General features: G+C 39.5%; 2 protein-coding genes across 3 annotated transcripts; one reads left to right on the top strand and one right to left on the bottom strand.

The window, feature by feature from the left end:
• The first annotated feature begins 2,006 nt into the window (after window positions 1-2,006).
• Window positions 2,007-4,241, top strand: GPR15 (G protein-coupled receptor 15). The gene has a single exon (XM_083737151.1). The coding sequence runs from the start codon at window positions 2,483-2,485 to the stop codon at window positions 3,563-3,565; it is 1,083 nt and encodes a 360-aa protein (XP_083593277.1). The 5' UTR covers window positions 2,007-2,482; the 3' UTR covers window positions 3,566-4,241.
• A 6,261-nt stretch (window positions 4,242-10,502) lies between these two features.
• On the bottom strand, window positions 10,503-18,332 carry LOC310843816 (apovitellenin-1-like). Of its 2 annotated transcripts, none has more exons than XM_083737586.1 (4): window positions 17,176-18,332; window positions 16,740-17,007; window positions 15,791-15,953; window positions 10,503-14,275 (listed from the first exon to the last, which is right to left on the bottom strand). In XM_083737586.1, exons 2-4 carry the CDS (start codon window positions 16,798-16,800, stop codon window positions 14,167-14,169), a joined length of 333 nt encoding a protein of 110 aa, XP_083593712.1. In that variant the 5' UTR covers window positions 16,801-17,007; window positions 17,176-18,332; the 3' UTR covers window positions 10,503-14,166. The 2 variants fall into 2 exon arrangements, with proteins under 2 accessions (XP_083593712.1, XP_083593711.1); XM_083737585.1 differs by having other exon boundaries at window positions 16,740-16,860; window positions 17,770-17,940.
• Between the last annotated feature and the right edge of the window lie 219 nt (window positions 18,333-18,551).

Here is an 18,551-nt window from a genome sequence, read left to right as displayed (position 1 = left end):
CTTGGGAGCAAGGGCTGTAGTGCAATGGACAAACTGCTTTCAGTTCTTAATTCGGTTCAGCGTGCAGTTGCCGCCGTGCCTCTTCCTGCCATGGTTCCAGTGCCTTATATATAGTGCTAGCCTTTCTGTACTTATCTACTCAAAAGTAACATAAATTAAATCAAAGGGGGCTTACTCCCAGGTAAGGGCTGCAACCTTAAGGGCGTAAGGTTGGAGTTTCACCAAAACACAAGCATCTCTCATTCCTTTGGAAACATGTTCACCTGTTGAACTCCTGGCATAGGAACTCTGCCAGTGTTGTGTGTGGTTTTTTTTAAGGTAGCAACTGTACTGGCATGTAAAAGACGTCACTTTATTGCACTTCATAAGAACATATAAAATATATTTATAGAATGCTTTAAAATTGTTGTTACTTACCGCACCCCTGAAGCTCGTGCCTATCAAGTTTATAATGCAATATAATATAATCAAGTCACATATAATATATAAAATGCATTATGTTGAGAGGATATTGGGCAAAATATATTTTACAAAAGCATATACAGTACTGCATTTGGATAAATTCACATCAAAATGCTGATGGACTTTTTTTTTTTTTTTGCAAACTAGTGTGAAAATGTGTGGAGCTGAAATTAAGGCAGTAAAAATGAGAAAAAGAAAACCAAAACTGACAAATTCATTCATCCCTACCTAAGAGCAAGGCCCATAGACCTCAGTATGCACATAGAGGACTACCATACTCACCAAAGCTGTGTTCTACTACTGATTGCTGGTCTTTCTTCAGCTCTCAGAGAACTCAGTGTGAGAGAGAAATGACATACCAGGTTGCTAGGGTTTATCTTCTTACGATATTTTGGAATTTGATGGGCTTTCACTGAGTACTCATATGCTTACCATAATCTAGCTAGTCTCGCATGACAGGAATAGAGATGACATCTCCCTGATAATGCAAGAGGAGATGTGGCATAACAGGTTTTACCTTGGCACAATTTTATTTACAATTTTATTGGGAATCTGGCTAGAACTTTTAGATAGGTTCAATAAAGTGGCATTCTTGGAGTAACAAATTACAATACATGTGTCCCCAGTTGCTATGAAGCGTAGTTCAAGTAAAGGCATAGATGGCTCTGTAGAGAAGTAGCCCAGTGGTTCTCAATTGTTTTTCTCTGGGCCACACGTTCAGAATAAAAATTTGCTTGTGCAAATGGGGAGCGGGTGCCAATATACTTCCTTGCCAAGGGTGCAAGGGGCCAAGATATAGCTCTGTCAACAAAAAAGCTTCTATTTTCTGATCTTTCATATTTCTCACAATTGAAAATCTCTGTTCACAACAATATGTCATGGAGAACTGTAGAAGAATAACCAGTGCTCCTGAAGAAAGGCATTGGATACTGTTTCTGGTTGTATACCCCCCTCCAAATGATACTATCCTACACTGAAATGCTTAAATGTTTTTTTGATTGTCCTTGAATTTTCCTGCCACATTTGCTATCCTCTTCTGCCACACAATTGTGGCACACCACACCCTTTGAGAACCACTGCCATAGTCTCTCCCTCTCTCACTCAAAGAAAAGACAGTTCACATACAAATTAAACAGAGTTTAAAACAAGGTTGCAGTCCTAAGCATTCTTTTGTGAAAGCTGAGCCCATAAAAATGAATAGGACTTTTTCAAATAAAATCTGTTTATGATTGTAGCATGAATGCAAAATATCCTTCTGTTTCTCAATGAGAAGTCTTAATCTGTGGGGCAAAGCTCTACTATCCCATAAATTCATTTTCCTTCTCCTGAGACCCTCATATATATTTTTTCTGGTTCTGCCGCAGGGTGGACCAAAACTTGAGGTTAAGAAAAGAGTGTTTAAATGCTTCAGAAAAGATATAGGAGCAAGATACTGTTTTTAACAGCAATATAGAATAAAATTTGACATTAAAGGTCAGGTAGAAGTTTTAAAGCACATCTTTGTACACAAGATTTTGCTGCTGTCAGAATAACAGCAACTTCAAATAACAGCAACATGTCAATTGGTAAAGCTTGCGGGAGTGGAACCCTCCCAAGTTTAGAAACACAGATTAGACAAGCTAACGGTTATTTAAATAACAACCCACCCTGACGAACTGAATTCACCACTTTCTTACTTCTGCTAACCATCTATAACCTCAAAAACCTCAACTAATAAATTGTATTTACAAAGAAACTTAAACCTCTCCCCTCCCCACTTCCCAGAATTTCAAGGAAACCCACCCTACCATATTTTATGGTCAAAGCTGCCTGTATAAGCATGCTGGTTCGTCAAATCAAACCAGGCCCTCCCATTCTGTGCTAGACATTTAAATGCCTAGTCAGAGATTAATAGGTTGTACGTCAGATTTTTCTTATCATCTGGAAGAAACTGAAAGGAAAAAAAGAAGAGAACTGTCATCTGTAGTGCCAAAAAGAACATAAAAGTGCTGAAAGCTTCTTCGCACAAATCATTTTTGAGATGGAGAAATCAACTTCTAGCTATGATTACTATTTCTACACAGATCCTCCTGAAGATAACTGCTCAGCTGTGGAGTTGCCTTACAAACACATTTTCCTGCCTGCTCTCTATACCATTGTATTCCTGGTGGGGATTGCTGGCAATGCCCTTCTAATAGGAGCGCTAATCTTCAAACGACGGGTTCAGAGGCTAATTGATATCTTCATTGTCAACTTGGCAGTGTCTGATTTTATATTCCTTATCACGCTACCCTTTTGGGTAGACAAAGAGAGGACCTCGGGACTTTGGAGATCCGGCTCTTTTCTCTGCAAAGGCAGCTCCTACACCATCTCAGTCAACATGTACTGCACTGTCTTTCTCCTCACTTGCATGAGTAGCGATCGGTACCTGGCAATCATGTACCCATCAGTGGCTAGGAGGATCAGAACAAAGCTGTATTCCATCATCCTTTGCACTTGTGTCTGGATTCTGTCCTGCCTACTTGGGTTGCCTACCCTTCTGTCCAGAGAGCTGAGGAGATATGACAACAGCACATATTGTGTGGACAAGGAAATCACATCCACTCACCGGATTGGGTCGCTGCTGCTTCTAATTTTGGCGTTCTTTGTTCCTCTGTTCATCATCTTGACTTTTTATTGCTCCATCACCAAGAAACTCTGTGTGCATTATCAGAAATCTGGAAAACATGATAAAAAGCTGAAGAAATCCATCAAAATTGTCTTCACTGTAGTGATCATTTTTGTTTTATCTTGGGCTCCTTTCAACATTTTTAAGTTTGTAGCTCTGATGTCTGCTATCCAGAAACTGAAGCCACCTTACTGCCTTCCCTACAAAGTTGCCCATATCGGTATGGAACTGAGTGGCCCATTTGCGTTTGCCAACAGCTGCACAAACCCTTTCATCTATTACTTCTTTGATGACTACATCCGTAGGGCAGTGAAGCAATGTATAGCTCCGTGCTCAAAGGCCAACAACTTTGGAACCAGTTCTGATAGCTCAGACACTCACCTTAGCTACTCCTTGACTGCGTTTGCCCACAGGGAAGATGTTTCTAGGAAGAGGAGGAGGTCAGTATCATTCTGACAAGAGTCATAATTCTGAAAGATCCAGTGTCTTCATGTCAAGAGTAAGATCAAGAGGTAATGGAAATGTAAGAAAATGAAAAGATTAGAACAAATCAAAAAAGTTAATTGACTGTAATATGACAGTAAATTGTATTTCATAAAATGGCATGTTTCTTATCTTAAACCATGTAGCCAATTACAAAGTTCAATTGGAATATAGTCTGTAATATTAGCAGACTTGAAGGTTATTTGGCAATTACACCAAGAGGCTTACCAACCAATAAGAAACAAACCGTGGAAAACCTTAGGTCAATATTCTGCTGTTCCATAAGAAGTACAATATTACAAACTCAGAGCAACCAAACCAATTCATACCTGCCTCTTTTATAAAATCTTATTAAAAAGAAAAATTAGTTTAGAATGCATTTTTTGTTATATTCTGCATCTTTTCTTGTTAAATGCTATAATACTGAATTTTTCAGGATTCTTTTAAAATCTATACCTTTTTTGTTTATCTGCATTTTCAACTCTCAGTGTTTGCACTATTACGTGTAAAATTTTAGTTTAACACAATCCTATGTATACTTGAAAATGTAAGTTGCATTGTGCCGTGATAAGACTACATAGGATGACAACCTTAAATAATGCTGTTATAATAATTTTAGAGGGGTTTTTTGAAAGAATTTCTAAAGAAATATATACATAAAATATTTTTTCCTTTTGTAAATCTCATTCTCATTTGTGTAAAATGGTACAAAAAGTATTGGAAATTCAGTTAAAATTTCACAGGAAGAATAAAAATTATTCAGCACAAGAACTCTTCAGACAATTATAATCCGTTGACTTAGATCAGTTGCTGGGAGATCAGTACTAGATATTTCTCTTGATCTCATGCATGACTCATGATTGAGGATAACTGATTTCTAGAATAAAATACGCCTATGCTCACCACTAATTTTAAGTATTGAGTTTCTTTAATATTTTTTCATTCAACTTACCATCAGAACAAGAACTTGTTATTGTTGTTTAGTTGTGTCTGACTCTTCGTGACCCTATGGACCAGAGCATGCCGGGCACTATGCTATTTAATTTACCGTATCTGCCTCTCAGAGACTGAACACTGCCTCCCTTCAACAGCAGTTTTAATTTTTGAAACTTTAGGAAAGGTGAACATGTTTTAGAAATTTGTACATTAGCGTTGGAAATCAGTTTGATGAATTTTTTTTGCAAATGTAAATTTAAAAAGTGTTGTTTTTTAAACTGGCATTTTTCTTTTCACTAAGAAGAATAAACAATTAAGTATATGAACTAAAAAAAGTGTGCATGTTGATTTCATTTGATCACTCTGTGAATTTACTTTTCTTCTCTTGAAATAAAATATAACTGAAACACTGCATTTGCTGGGTAGAAGATTTCTAAAAATATTATTATGATCATGATGAAAAATAATCCAAGTTAAATTAAAATATCCTTTCTATTTTAACACACACTCACACCTACTTCAAATGACATTATTTATCCCCCTTTAAGACATTCTGGAACTTCAACTTGCTGAATATGTGGTTCATAATACAGAGTTCTAGCTCATAATTTTTTACACAGATTTACTAGACCTTGCCAGTGTTGTGTAGGAGACAGAATGCTGTATTTGGAACTGAGAAATAGGGGTTCAAACCTTCACAAGCTGGAAGACGACAGGATACCACCCAAAGATTAGACTTTTTTCCGTGAGACCAGTGCCTCCAGCTGCTAACCAATTTGCTTTCTACTGATTTCTTACCTAGTACACAATCTCAAATTAACTTCTACCTCTGTTAATGTAAGGAGTACCCAATTTACCTTTATTTCTGTTTTCCACCTTTGAAGGAACTCATGTACTTCACTTAAGTATGGAGACAGATATGGATCACACCTGGTTTTAGTATGAGCAATTATACTTGTTCCTAGCAAGCTTTAGTGCAAATCATTTGATAACTGCATCCCATGATGGGCAACCTTGAGGTGGGGATGATGCCACCGGTTGTCAGAGGTAGCGGCAAAAGTAAGTGGCGCAATAATTGAGTGCCCTTTAGGCTACATTCTATCTGTGCAAAGGTTAGAGGGGTTTTTCTCTCCCCCGCCAACTAGGCAAGCAAGAGACCGTTTATATGAACACTCTCCAGTTAGGAAAAAGTACTTGATGAGGGCATGTAGCAAAGTTAGTGATGGGTGACATTAAAACCCCATGATAGAATAAATTATTTAGCGCAACAGTTCCTTTTTTAGTTTAATGTCATGCCTCTCTAGTGCTTCGGGGTTATTCTGTACATAACACACTTCCAATTTTCAGTGTCACAACTCTGTTAAGAAATTTGAAGGTGTACACAAGGTGCCTTCTAACGAAGTCCAGGCCCAGTCATACTTCCTAAATCCTATTTCCATCAGTGGGACTTATTCGCAAGTAAATATACTTGGGATGGGAGCCTCAAGTGTTCAGACGATATAAGCTCTCTCTCTCCCCCCACCTCCAAATTTTTCACCAGGCAGGAAATAATGCTTATTTATGTTGATGACATAAGATTACAGATTATGTGGCATAGGCTGAGATAAAGTAAAACCAAGCTGTGAAACTAAATAGCTTGTTGTTATTGTTTTTTAGGTTAGAAATGAAACTTGATCAGTGGTTTCAAATGAATTCTTCAGGCTGGCACTGTGCTAGGCAAACTGATTTGTTGCTGTTGATAATTGTTTGGAGGACCAATAACACAAACAAGTAGAACTTGGCCCTTTCCTACAACAGTTCGTCAGCATTCTATGGCCAGTGAGCACACTTAGCCAATGGGCTATTTGTGGGGTGGGGATCATTTTATAAACCTCTAATCTACCACCCCATTTAGTTGTCATCAACATTATTTTTCCCAAGAAGGACAGGGCCCCCAACTTAACAGAATGATCAGGAACCCTCCCCAACAAAAACACACATTAACTTCTAAAGAGCTCCTCACCCCAGTGAAATTACCTACCTCCAGGAGTAACCTGAGGGGTAAGTGTTCAGTCTTCATCTCCTTAGCTATTCTTATTCTGCACAATCCGAGAGCACCTTTCATACGGTAATGTGAAAATAAATTACTGCTCTAGACAGTGGGAATGCCTTACACATTTTTATGTGGACAAAAGTGTGGGGTTAAAAAGTCAGTGAAACTCTTTCGGGCTTCCCCCAAGCTGCTGTATACTGACTTATACTGAGTTTTCAGCACGTTTGTAAGGGTAGTGGGAAAATGTTTGATTTGAGTCAGTTGCTACCAAGCAGTGAGCTGTCTCTAACATCTCTGTGTAGAAACTGACTCATCTCTCTACCAGTTAAGGAAACGCTCATTGCACGATAGGTTTGTTCTCACAGTTATTCATTATTCAAAAGCAAGATTTCTTTTTTTTAAATCAAGAGCCCAGGTAAGCGTTGTATGTGGGCTTATCCTCACTATACGTGAAAAGTGCTTTTATGCCACCTTAGCAGTCAGGGTTCCCCCCAAAGAATCCTGGGAGCTGTAATATGTCAAGGGTGCTGAGAATCATTATGAGACCCCTTCTATCATCCCCACAGAACAATACAGTGGTACCTCAGGTTAAGTACTTAACTTGTTCTGGAGGTCTGTACTTAACCTGAAACTGTTCTTAACCTGAAGCACCACTTTAGCTAATGGGGCCTCTTGCTGCCGCCGCGCTGCCAGAGCACAATTTCTGTTCTCATCCTGAAGCAAAGTTCTTAACCTGAAGCACTATTTCTGGGTTAGTGGAGTCTGTAACCTGAAGTGTATGTAACCTGAAGCGTATGTAACCTGAGGTACCACTGTAATTCCCAGAGTGCCCTGGGAAGAAGAGCTGATGGTTAGATTTTAGTATATGTGCTGCCGAAGCGAGCACAGCTGATGGTTAAACTACTTTAAATCTCCGGTGTGGATGTATTTAGTACATTTTTACCTCACACTTTTCTTCCATCATGAAACTTAAGGCAGTATACTTGGGGACTGCAGAGCACCGCTGACCAGACCCAAACTTGCTTAGCTTCTGCATGGTGCCTGCATCATGTACCCTTTCACCAGAGGCCGACAGAAAGAAAGCTAAACAAACAAGTAAAAAAATATACACAAGTTGGCATGGGTCTATTTCTTTCTGTCAGCTTAGCTCAAGCCATCAAAGCACTTGACGTGGTCAAGCATTCTGCACACCTGTATCTCTGTCCATGGCAAGTGCAAACAGACCTTTGAATTTTTCTATGGTCACATCTTTTACAGATCTCACAAACACTGAATAAGCAGCACCAGTATCTGGAACACAGGCAACATTAACTGGCAGGCCCAGCTTTCACACAGGAGACAGTGAAAAAAATCACCATACATAATTGTGCCAGATTTTTCCTCAAGCAGTGCTTCCTGCATAGAAAATTGGTTGGATCTGGATGAAAACTACTATTAAATTATGCTACCAACAAGGTTGTGCACACACTATATCTTTAAAGCACATTGTTTCCCTCAAAGAATTCTGGGGCACTGTAGTTTATCTCTCATAGATTTACAATTCCCAGCAACCTTCAATAAACTGGTGCCCATTACCAGATTGTTTCCCCACATCAAACTCCAATTCACTGAAGCTCTCATCTGAGCATGTGCAATGGCTGTCTAAAACATACAAACCACAGCTTAATTATAGCTTCTGTTTTCAAATCAGATAGATGCTGGATTGAGAGAAAGTATATCAAACGGCAGTATTTCTCAATAAACTGCAGGATACATATGTATTGTGGACTACATCATGTGCAGCCCTCCTCAGACACCAGCAGTGGGCATGCACTGGAGTGGGAGTAAATGGTAATGTATGCACAGCCTGATTTTCCTCCTCTCCCAAACCAGTCAATATTCCATTCGCACTGAACATTCTTAGTCCTCACTGGCCAGTCTTCTTCTTACCCTCTGTATTTGGGATACATTTGTGACCAATCCCAGCCACATTCAGTTCTTTAATTTCTCTACTGAGAACATACAATACATACAATACTTCACGGTGTGAACCAGGAAATCACCTATCCATCAAATGATATGCCTCTTCATCTCTGTGTGTTCTGCTCTAGCCACTCCTTACTAAGAACATAGATCAGGCCCCTCTAGTGCAATATCCTGTTGTTATACTGTCCAAACAGATGTCAATGAGGGAAGACCACAAGAAAGACCTGGTGCAACCATACCCCACCAACTTTGATGCTCAGCAACTGACATTGGGAGACATCTTTCCCACCCAGGTTTTTACCCTGTCACTCTTCTCAACATTCTGTGCCATTGAGTTTTGGTAGACCTGATTGGGGGTTCCTTTTAATCCACATCCCCCCCCGTACCTAAGAGTAATCCGTGTCTGCAGATACATCCCTTCTGTGGATGATGCAGTTTTTGCTACATAGGCATTCAGAAGACTTGAATTTGTTTCTAGATCTTACCAATGTTTAAGGTCAGGTCAGACTCTCAACCAGCTACTATTTTGTTCCTGGCCCCAATTGTCCTGATTTTGAACACTAAAGCCTTAAATGGCTTTGAACCAGGCTATCCGAAGATAGCCTGATCTTTAATAATCTTCTTCAAAGGACCTTCTCAGATTTCCCTCACCTTCTGAGGTGAGGTATGCAGCAACTAGTAACAGTGCCTCTGGAATGTTCTACTAGATCAGTGGCAGACTTTCGGCTTTCAAATTTCAGTGGCACCCTCTGTGACGCCAAAATTCAGTGCTCACCCCTGACTCTCACCTTCTCTTCTAAGTCTTTGTTGCGGCTCAGTGCCCAGTGTGAATGAACTGGCCGCACTCCCCTAAATCCGCCTCTTACCAGAGATTTTAGAAATAAACTAAAGATGCTGCTCCCTCTACCCCCACCCAGGCTTTAATACAGTTTGGTGCTACAGCTATTGTTTAATTTTGTTGGGTATTTTAATCTGCTTACATTTTTTTTCTAGTGATTTTAATGTGGTGGCTTTATCCAGTTTGCTGTCTCAGGAATCCTTATGATTAAGAGATGAGACATAATATTTTTAATAAAGGAAAGACTGTGGCTCAGTATAGGATATATATTTTCTATGGGAAATGGGTTCCTGGCTTCAATCCTTGGAATCCATAGTAGGGCTGATGAAGATTCCTCTCAGAAACCTTGGAAGTATTGCTACCACTTTGTGTAAATACTGAGCTAGATTAGTCCAGGAGAATGACCATTAGTTCAGGCTTCCTCAACCTCACCCCTCCAGATGGGCTACAATTTCCATCATTCCTGGCCACTGGTCCTGCTAGCTAGGGATCATGGGAGTTGTAGGCCAAAAACATCTGGAGGGCAGAGGTTGAGGAAGCCTGGACTAATGGTTTGATGTGGTATAAAGTAGCTTCCTATATTTTAACCTCTAGCTTGTTAAGCATTCCTTTGTAGGGTAAAACAGGGTAGAGATAAGTGATGGTAAAATACATGTAGATCATGGGTTCCCAAACTGATGAAGTTCTTTCCCTGGTGTTGATGCCATGTTTGGTTGCTCTTGGTTAATGTATGGTTTGCGAAAACATGCTAGACGTGTCGCTTTTCTTCATCTTGATAACGATATTGCTCAAACTAATTGCTGAGAAAGAATTCCAGCACACACATACACAAATATTTTGAGCAATTAAAATCAACGGTACTTACTTTTTGGCAAGTGATAGTGGCTTTACACACATTTATTTAAGCAGTCAAATATGTTACTAAGGAAAACAACTTGGTGAAAAAAACAGATTAATACTCTTGATGTTGCTGTCAGAGTGGAAGTAACTGATGTTTTGCCTTTTGAATGTGGTGAACTTCTTCTACCACAAACTGAAGCCTGCTAAATCGGATTCTATTTATGGGCAAATTTGCATATGTGTGAACACGAATGTTGTAGCCACAGGGCAGCCAGAGTTTGGTATATCACCAAGAAACATACCGGTAGTTTGCCGTTTAATAAGGACATTATTGGAAAATCCGAAGTCTAAAATAGCAAATGCCAATCTATAGACAAGTTTTAAAAAGTACATATATACAGTGCAGTATTTTCCCCTACACTACTTGCTCCATTTGTGAAATCTCTCTTCTTATACTTTATGGTGTATCATAATTCAGTCCTTCTTAAGATTAAGACAGATTAAATCAAGGTAGTTACTTCTGTACAATATTCTGAAGGAAGCGTGTACAATGTATAGACAATTCCTGTTTGTGGAGTGTTTTGACTGCCACACTGCAAATAATACTAGAGAATGACCTTTTCTTAAGAGGCAATATAATGGGTGAGGTATGCAGTGATTCAGTTCCTAAGGCTTACATGATGCAGGTTAGTGATGCCACATAATAAACACCAGAAAAACACCCCTTTCCCAAAGAAAAAACAACCCAGAAAAAAATGTTAGGTTTTATCCCTAATTGTTTTCAAAGACAATTTTTTTAGTGAGAAGCCTCTTGTGCAGTATTTTCTTTTTCATCACGACAAGTGAACTACATGTGAACAGTACATGGAATATTTTAAAATAATATTGCTACGGTCATTTGTGCTGCTCCAAAACTTTCAAGATTCAAAGATGGCAGTGTTGCTGTATTACTCTAACATTTCACAGGCAAATGTGAGATGAGGAACGCATCTGCTGGTCTAGATTCACCTGTCATTGAAGAAACTGGCCCAGTGGACACTACCGCTGTTCTAGAAAACTGTTTCTGGCAGTGACCTGTCAGATTTGCTGAGTGTCTCTACATTCTTCAAACTCTTTTGATGCCCAGGGTAATACTAGGACTGAGCCAAACCTTCCCTATTTCACAACCTCATTTACAGGTGGCAAAGGGTGGGGCATATTTCAGCTTAATTTTCAGGAGTGTGAAAATTGAAAAGTGGAGGGGACTTGCTAACTGTCATAGAGCTCCTTTCCTGATGTATGCAATCATTCCTATACTTCCCCAGAAGTCCCGTATCAAACAATACATATCAACACACAGAAAGGAAGGAAGATCCCTCTATGAATCGAGCAAAACTTGAACCAGTGGTGTAATGAAGATGTACTTGATGAAGCAAATGGATCTGGATAGTGCAGTTAACATTCATAATGGTACGAATTTCCTGGGATCTGAAAAGGATCGGAACGGTGAATCTCTTTTTCCACATCCAGTTTCCTCACACAAAGACTGAAGCAGACCAGCATTTGCATCATTCTTGCAAAATAATATATCCAAAACTTTCCAATACTGAATTGACTTAACCTGCTGAATGTAAAATTCACTTGTTTCATACAGTAGCTGTACTGATGACAATACACCAGAAGGAGTTACCCAAAACTGTCCTTTTCCCTTTACTGTCGAAGAAATATGCTGTGACTCATGCAAATGGATTATAAGGTGAATCCACCACAGATTTTAAACTAACAAAAATGCTGTGCACTAATCCTTCAAGTACAAAAAAAAGCACACCCGTGGCAAAGTCATTTTATAGTTTAAGGAAATCTTAAAGAAATGTTTCACTAAAAAGAGTTCCCCAAGGCAGATTTTCAATCACATTTCTAACTGATTTGTGGGCTGTATCCTGAAGGTGGTTTGCCCCACAGGACCAAAATATAGGTCCCTGTATACAGATGTAAGTGACATTGTATCCATTATTAATTTGGTTTTTCTACAGCCATGCAGCACATTTCACAAAGGAAGCTGTTGCAGGAGATGCTGGAAACTGCTAAATTCTCTGCCGAATCCTAATAATTGTGAGTAATATATAACATTTTATTATGTGGAGGCATTCAAATTATTTACTTCATTTTTAAAAGCACACTCTTCTTCCAAAGAGTTCGGAGCTACACATATGCTGTGCTACTTGCGATAATTCACGATCGTTGACTTGTGGGAAGACTTCATAACCTGTGTTTGCTGAAGAATGGCTACTTCCTCCCTCTGGTGGCAGCATGGGAAAACATACCAACTTAAAATAATAATTTTATTTTGCAAAAGAAAAAAACCTAGACTAAGTCAATACTTTTTACTGTATTTCGCAGAGCTCAGTTCGATGGATGGGGTATACCTAATTTATATTTCTACTACTCTGCATTTCAACTGAGCTCGTTATGATATATAATCAAAGAGAAACCGAATAAACACTGGGAAATCAAACTATCTAAACATTTCTTGCTAGGAGAATCTTAAACCAGATCTAATGAACTCTATACCAAATCCATTTACTAATTGCACTATTCAGATATGGAAAACATGGCAACCTAAATTTGCACCTATTGTTTTTTCATTAATTCCACTATCAACTCACCCAGATTTTTTTTCCCAGCAAGGGAGAGATACGCAATTTGAATACTGCAAATCTTGTATACACATTACAATTTTTTTATACAAATTATCTATAGCCTATAGCCAGTAACCAAATAAAATTAACTTCGTCAAATCTTAACACAAACTGGATTTATTTCCATCAAATTGATAGTTTTATTATAAAAGAACATGTAAAAACACAAGCTTTGAGACCTTTAACACAATTTATTAAACACAATGGGTAGAGAGGGAAAAGGATTTGTTTCTAAATTGTACTGTTCTGAGTTTAGGAGACAAAGGCTGTACGCTTGAGTGCCTTTCAAATTCCTGGATCCAATTTCAATTCCTGGAAAAGCCAGGCTAACTTCCTGATGAGGTAATTGTTGAAGTATGGGTCATTAAGGTAACAAAGGAAGTGGCTCTGTGCGAGATGACAAATAGGTGGGACCCTCTCCCCAAACTGCTGGTATTTACAAAGACAAAGGCCAGGAGTGAGAGTTGGGTTATGGGAGCTAAAAGTTAGAAGTTGGAAGCAGGATGGGAAGAGAGAGAGAGCCATGCTTGACTTCTGTTGGATCCAGGGGTGCCAACATGGGCCCTAGATTATGGGTGCCCAGCGGTCTACGACATAATGTGACATCCTGACCTCACATTGAGCCATGACATTACGTTGTGAGCTCTGCAGCGGTGCCTGGGAACCATGGAAGTCATGACCAAGGCCCTGCAAGACCTCAGACTCCACCTCCAAGGCCCTGCAAAGCCTTGGACATGACTTGCGATGCTTCGTGAGGCACTGGAAGTCATGTGACTGAAGATTTTTTGATGATGTAAATATACGGTCAAAAGAACTGGTCTTATATATGATCTTACACTGGACGCTTGGTACCATTCACTCTAGAATATGGCTATAAAGGAGGAAATCAAGTATAATTTGAGATTTCGATGAGTGCTAGAACCTCCAGACACATTTTATATGATTTGGCATTCCTTTATGACATATACAGTGGAAGCATCATTTTCAAGATAACCTTCATCACAAGCCTGGCAAATCTGAAACTAAACTTAATGATCTGGTAAATTTGATAGTCTTTACTTGGACTTTGTTAATTTAACTCATGTCCAATTACTCATTCCATATGCCTATTTTATAGTTTTGTTTTTCATCTTTAATTTTTTGTCGGCTGTTAGAATTGTTATCTGTTTTATATACAGTATAAAATGCAATGATAATAATAAAAACTATACCAAGATAACCCTCTGCACATTATGATCCACTGATGAATACAAGGAAGAGGCCACTCCACAGATTCGTTTAGGTCCTAGTGCTGTGCTGGTTCTGCTTCTTCCTTTGTCCATAAACCATGTATATTCTCCACCAGTTGTTGAAATGCTCGATTGATTTCAGTTGTTGTCTTTATCAAGAAGTTCCTGCAAGGAAATAGAAACCTGTAATGATGAGATGCTAGACAACATTTCATACACAGTATTTTTATGCTTTCCAGGGATTCACCGCATACCCTAAATCTGTTTCCTTTGGGAGGAAGACACTGGAGGCTTGTGGCATTTTTGTGATGCAGGGCTTATGGCTCACACATATATAGGCTGGGCATGGGTGGAAGCTTCACAACCTGAACCCTCCCAAAATATATTGCTCCCTCATTCAGTTTACAGAGGGCCACCCATGTTCTCCAGAGCTCCCAGGAAACTCTACAGCTCTTATCCTTTATTAAGCCAACCAGAATGCCACAACAAGCTTTTATGTTCACTATAACTCTTCACCAGGCTAGATGTCAAAAAAATGCAAGGGAGGAGGCTCTTGTTCGAGCCATCCTTGTCTGCATCTGGTAGCAGCCTGAAGATGGGGTGGGAGGAGGTAGCAGGCATTCATATGAAACCCATTCTGGTATGGATGGAAGGACCTGCTAACTGCAGTTGTCTCGACTTCTCATTTTTCCAATCTTAAATTCAGTTCTCCAAATTTCTGCAGCAATTTTTAAAAAAATAATTCACCAGCAATTTAGTGAAAATTTATCCCAACACATACATTTTTTATATGTCATTTTGACTAATGCACACATTTTTGGAAGCAATTTTCCCTAACATAACACATTTTTTGTATGTTATTTTCACTAATACCTCCATTCTTATGCACACTTTCCCCTGAGATATGCATTTTTGTAGGTACTGGTTGGCTGGAGAAGTGCATTGCAAAATGGGAGTTTTGAAGGTTAGCAGTATTTCAGTCTGCATACTGCACTGTTCTGGAAAGTGTGGATTTGATAGGTTTGGCTTTAAATTTAAACTGAATTGAATTTGTCCCCCATCCCTACTTTCAAGTGCTTTGCAGGTTCTAGGTTGTACCTGGCCTCCCAGGACGGGCAAAACACACAGTGGGTGAATCCCACCTCTGCCAATATGCTACCAATTATACCACCCACTGGAGTTTGCCAATACCCTTAGCCAAAAGCAGTGCAATGCTGAAAGAGAAAAGTTTGCACACGTAGCATTTTTTTGTAAGCCAGTCGTGTACAAACACACATTGTCCACACTTTAGTGGGGGAGAAATATATCTGTTATGTACTGAAGTTCTCACCCTGGGCCAGCAGGGGGATACTGTAGATAGTTATGCAAATGAAGGATCGAAAGTGACGTTCAGTGATTGGATAGTTTTAGAAAGTTGTTACAGTAACGAGGTTCTGGAGCTCTATATAAGCAAGTTGACTGAGCCCTTCAGTTCAGTTCTGTTCCAGCTTACAAATAAAGAGCTGCTTTGGAGAAATCGCTGTGTCGTCTGATATGTTCACCCACAACTTAACAATATCCCAAGTACATATTTTCACTGTAAAGCTGGTTTATTTCTATAATCTTGTTCCTGTAGCTTGAACCTCCACAATTGAACCACCGCCACCAATGACAGAAATGTGTCATCATCACCATACATACCTTGTCTCAAGAATGATTGGATTCTGGAAAGCACCATACAAGAACTCAGCAGTTTTAGGAGACACTTTGTTCACAGCATCGAACACATAAAATGCAATTGCATCAGGTATGACCATCCAATCATTACGGACATGCCTCTTTGAGATGGCTTTAGCATCAACTTCTGGAGAGGGGAGGGGAGGGGAAAATGAATTTAAATTCTCTTCTGTAATTTAGTGTCCAGCTGGATACAGGTATTGCCTAAGAACTTCAGAAGCAAGGCACATATCTTTTGTGTGTGTGTGTGTGTGTGTGTGTGTGTGTACACACACATGTTTACACAGCATTGTCAAGATCCATAAATAGCATAGGGGGAATGATAGATCCCTTGCACTATGGCATTTCTGAATCTGCTATTATGCAGAATTTGTTTCTGAGCAAAGGGTGGGGGTGAGAATTTAAAGCCACGAGCTTTAATTTATTAGCTGGCAAAATTCACTAACATTTTCACTGTGAGTTAAAGATTGTACTCAAACCAGTTGCCCCAATTGATCGGGCGTGTCTGTCAGTCTATGAGAAAACCTCCACATAAGCCTGGGACTAGGGTTTCATCTTGTATAGGATGGCAAGATACAACATTCATCAAATGCACAGTATCTGATGAAAAGAAATGCAATGTGGCCCTTTCAGTACCTAAATGAATCAGCCTACTAGATGAATAACTACATTTTTAAAGTAATTAATCATTTGTCAGATTTAATAATAAATACTCTCTCCAGTGTCTAAGGACAGTGGAGTATTTGGAGTTGCAATTATTTGACTTTGAAGAACTCAAGATTATCCCCCCTTTTCCCAATGACTTTTTGACTCGTGTTTAGTTCAACAGTATAACCAGGTATGGTGATAGCAGGAACCTATATTCAGCAAGCAAAGCATATCTGAAGCCATATCAAAGCACTTTAGATCTTACCAGTAAGGGTATTTGCAAGGAGAAGGATCAGAGTGACAGCCCAAGCTTTATACTGAAGCATGATCTAGGTCACTGTTTCAGAAGGTTTCAGAAGACTCTGATGCTACAGTTGTACAGAGTGCTGCAAAGAAAGCACTCTGTCAGTATTTTGTAAGGAAAATGCAACACCACTACCACATTTGAATAGAGACCAATAACCAAATACGCATAGCACTGCTGAAATCAGCTACAAATTTCTATTTGGTTTTTCCCTTCTGCCGCACCCATTCTATACATAGAATCATAGAACTGTAGAGTTGGAAGGGACCCTGAGGATCATCTAGTCCAACCCCCTGCAATGCAGGAATATGCAGCTGGTCCATACAGGGATCGAACCTGCAACCTTGGTGTTATCAGCACCATGGTCTAACCAACTGAGCTATCCAGGCTCATTCACAGGATCTGTTTGTGCAAGTTCTTATTATTTATCTCATTATTTTTCTAAACCACCATCATTTTTTTTTAAAGAAAAAAACCCAAACATGGTGACAAACCTGAAATCAGTAATAAAATCACCCGCCTAACAAAATCGCAAATCAGTGGCCAATAAGTATATACTTATTGTATGTACTGTACTAGCACCAAATTTTAACAAATACAATGGAACCTCGGTTTTCAAATGTAATCTGTTCTGGAAGACCGTTCAACTTCCGAAATGTTCGAAAACCGAGGATCAAAGGGCTGTTGGCAAAGTCTATGGTGAAAATTGAGAAAATTGAGCCGTTTGACTTCCAAGGCGTGTTTGAAAACAGAAGCATTCACTTCCGGGTTTTCAGCGTTCGGTTTGCAAAACATTTGGCAGCGAACACGTTCAAAAACCGAGGTTCCCCTGTACTGGAGAATATCCCCACAGCCCACCCAAGGCATATTGTTGAATGAAAAATAGTACAAGATGGTGCACTCCACATTCAAATTTCTTGAAATGTATCATGTTCAATATCTCCCCTAACTGATCTGCATTATACATACAGGCAGGTCTTTTTTCACTTACCTTTCTTACTGGCAGCGGCTGATGTCACCTCTGAAAGCAAAGCAGACTCACTAGTCTCATATACATGTATTTAAGGGGTCATAGGTCTCTGCTTCCTCCACATCTGCTCTTTTGCAATAGATAGGTACGGAAGTGTGGAGTCCCAAGGAAAACAATCTGATGAATCACATGGTAAAAGTTTTTAGTTAACCCTTTACTCCAGGGGTCATTAACTCCATGTTTGGGGGCCTGACGGAGCCCTCCAAATACATTTTGCAGCATGCTACTTTCCCCTCCTTTAAAAGCAAGTGGGGCTTGGGGAAGGAGCTAGGGCAAGTTGTGGGGAATAGGTGAGGGGATGGGTAAAATGTAAAGGGAAAGGGGTTGATGAGGTGTGAGGGAAGGGCGGTTGGCAAAGGGGTATGTGAGGATGGCAACTGCAGTGAAAAGCGGGGCAGCCCCTATATTTGCTGTAAAACACTTAACTGATTTTTTATTTCTCTTGTCAATACCCTGTATTCCTTTTGGGTTGTTGTTTATTTGTTTTTGTGCTTTTTGCTGTTATTTGACATTTAAAAATCAGTAACACCCACCTAACGGTAAATGAAAGCTCTTAAATGGAATTCAAATTTTGTTTCTTAAAAATATAAAAATTGAAATGGAGGCTCAAAGACGCAAATAGCAGGCATGGGGGAGGCCTGCGAGCTACAAGAGTCCCAACAACTGCTTCAACTTGCCAGGTGCTAGCACTGGGCCTTGTGGTCATCTGGTTCCTTCTTCCTAGAAGCCCAGACATATCATGA

This window comes from Podarcis gaigeae (genome assembly GCF_964106915.1).
Source record: "Podarcis gaigeae genome assembly, chromosome: 4".
Classification (NCBI taxonomy): domain Eukaryota; kingdom Metazoa; phylum Chordata; class Lepidosauria; order Squamata; family Lacertidae; genus Podarcis; species Podarcis gaigeae.
The sequence above is the reverse complement of the archived record's forward strand: the minus strand, read 5'-3'. Positions and strand labels throughout refer to the sequence as shown.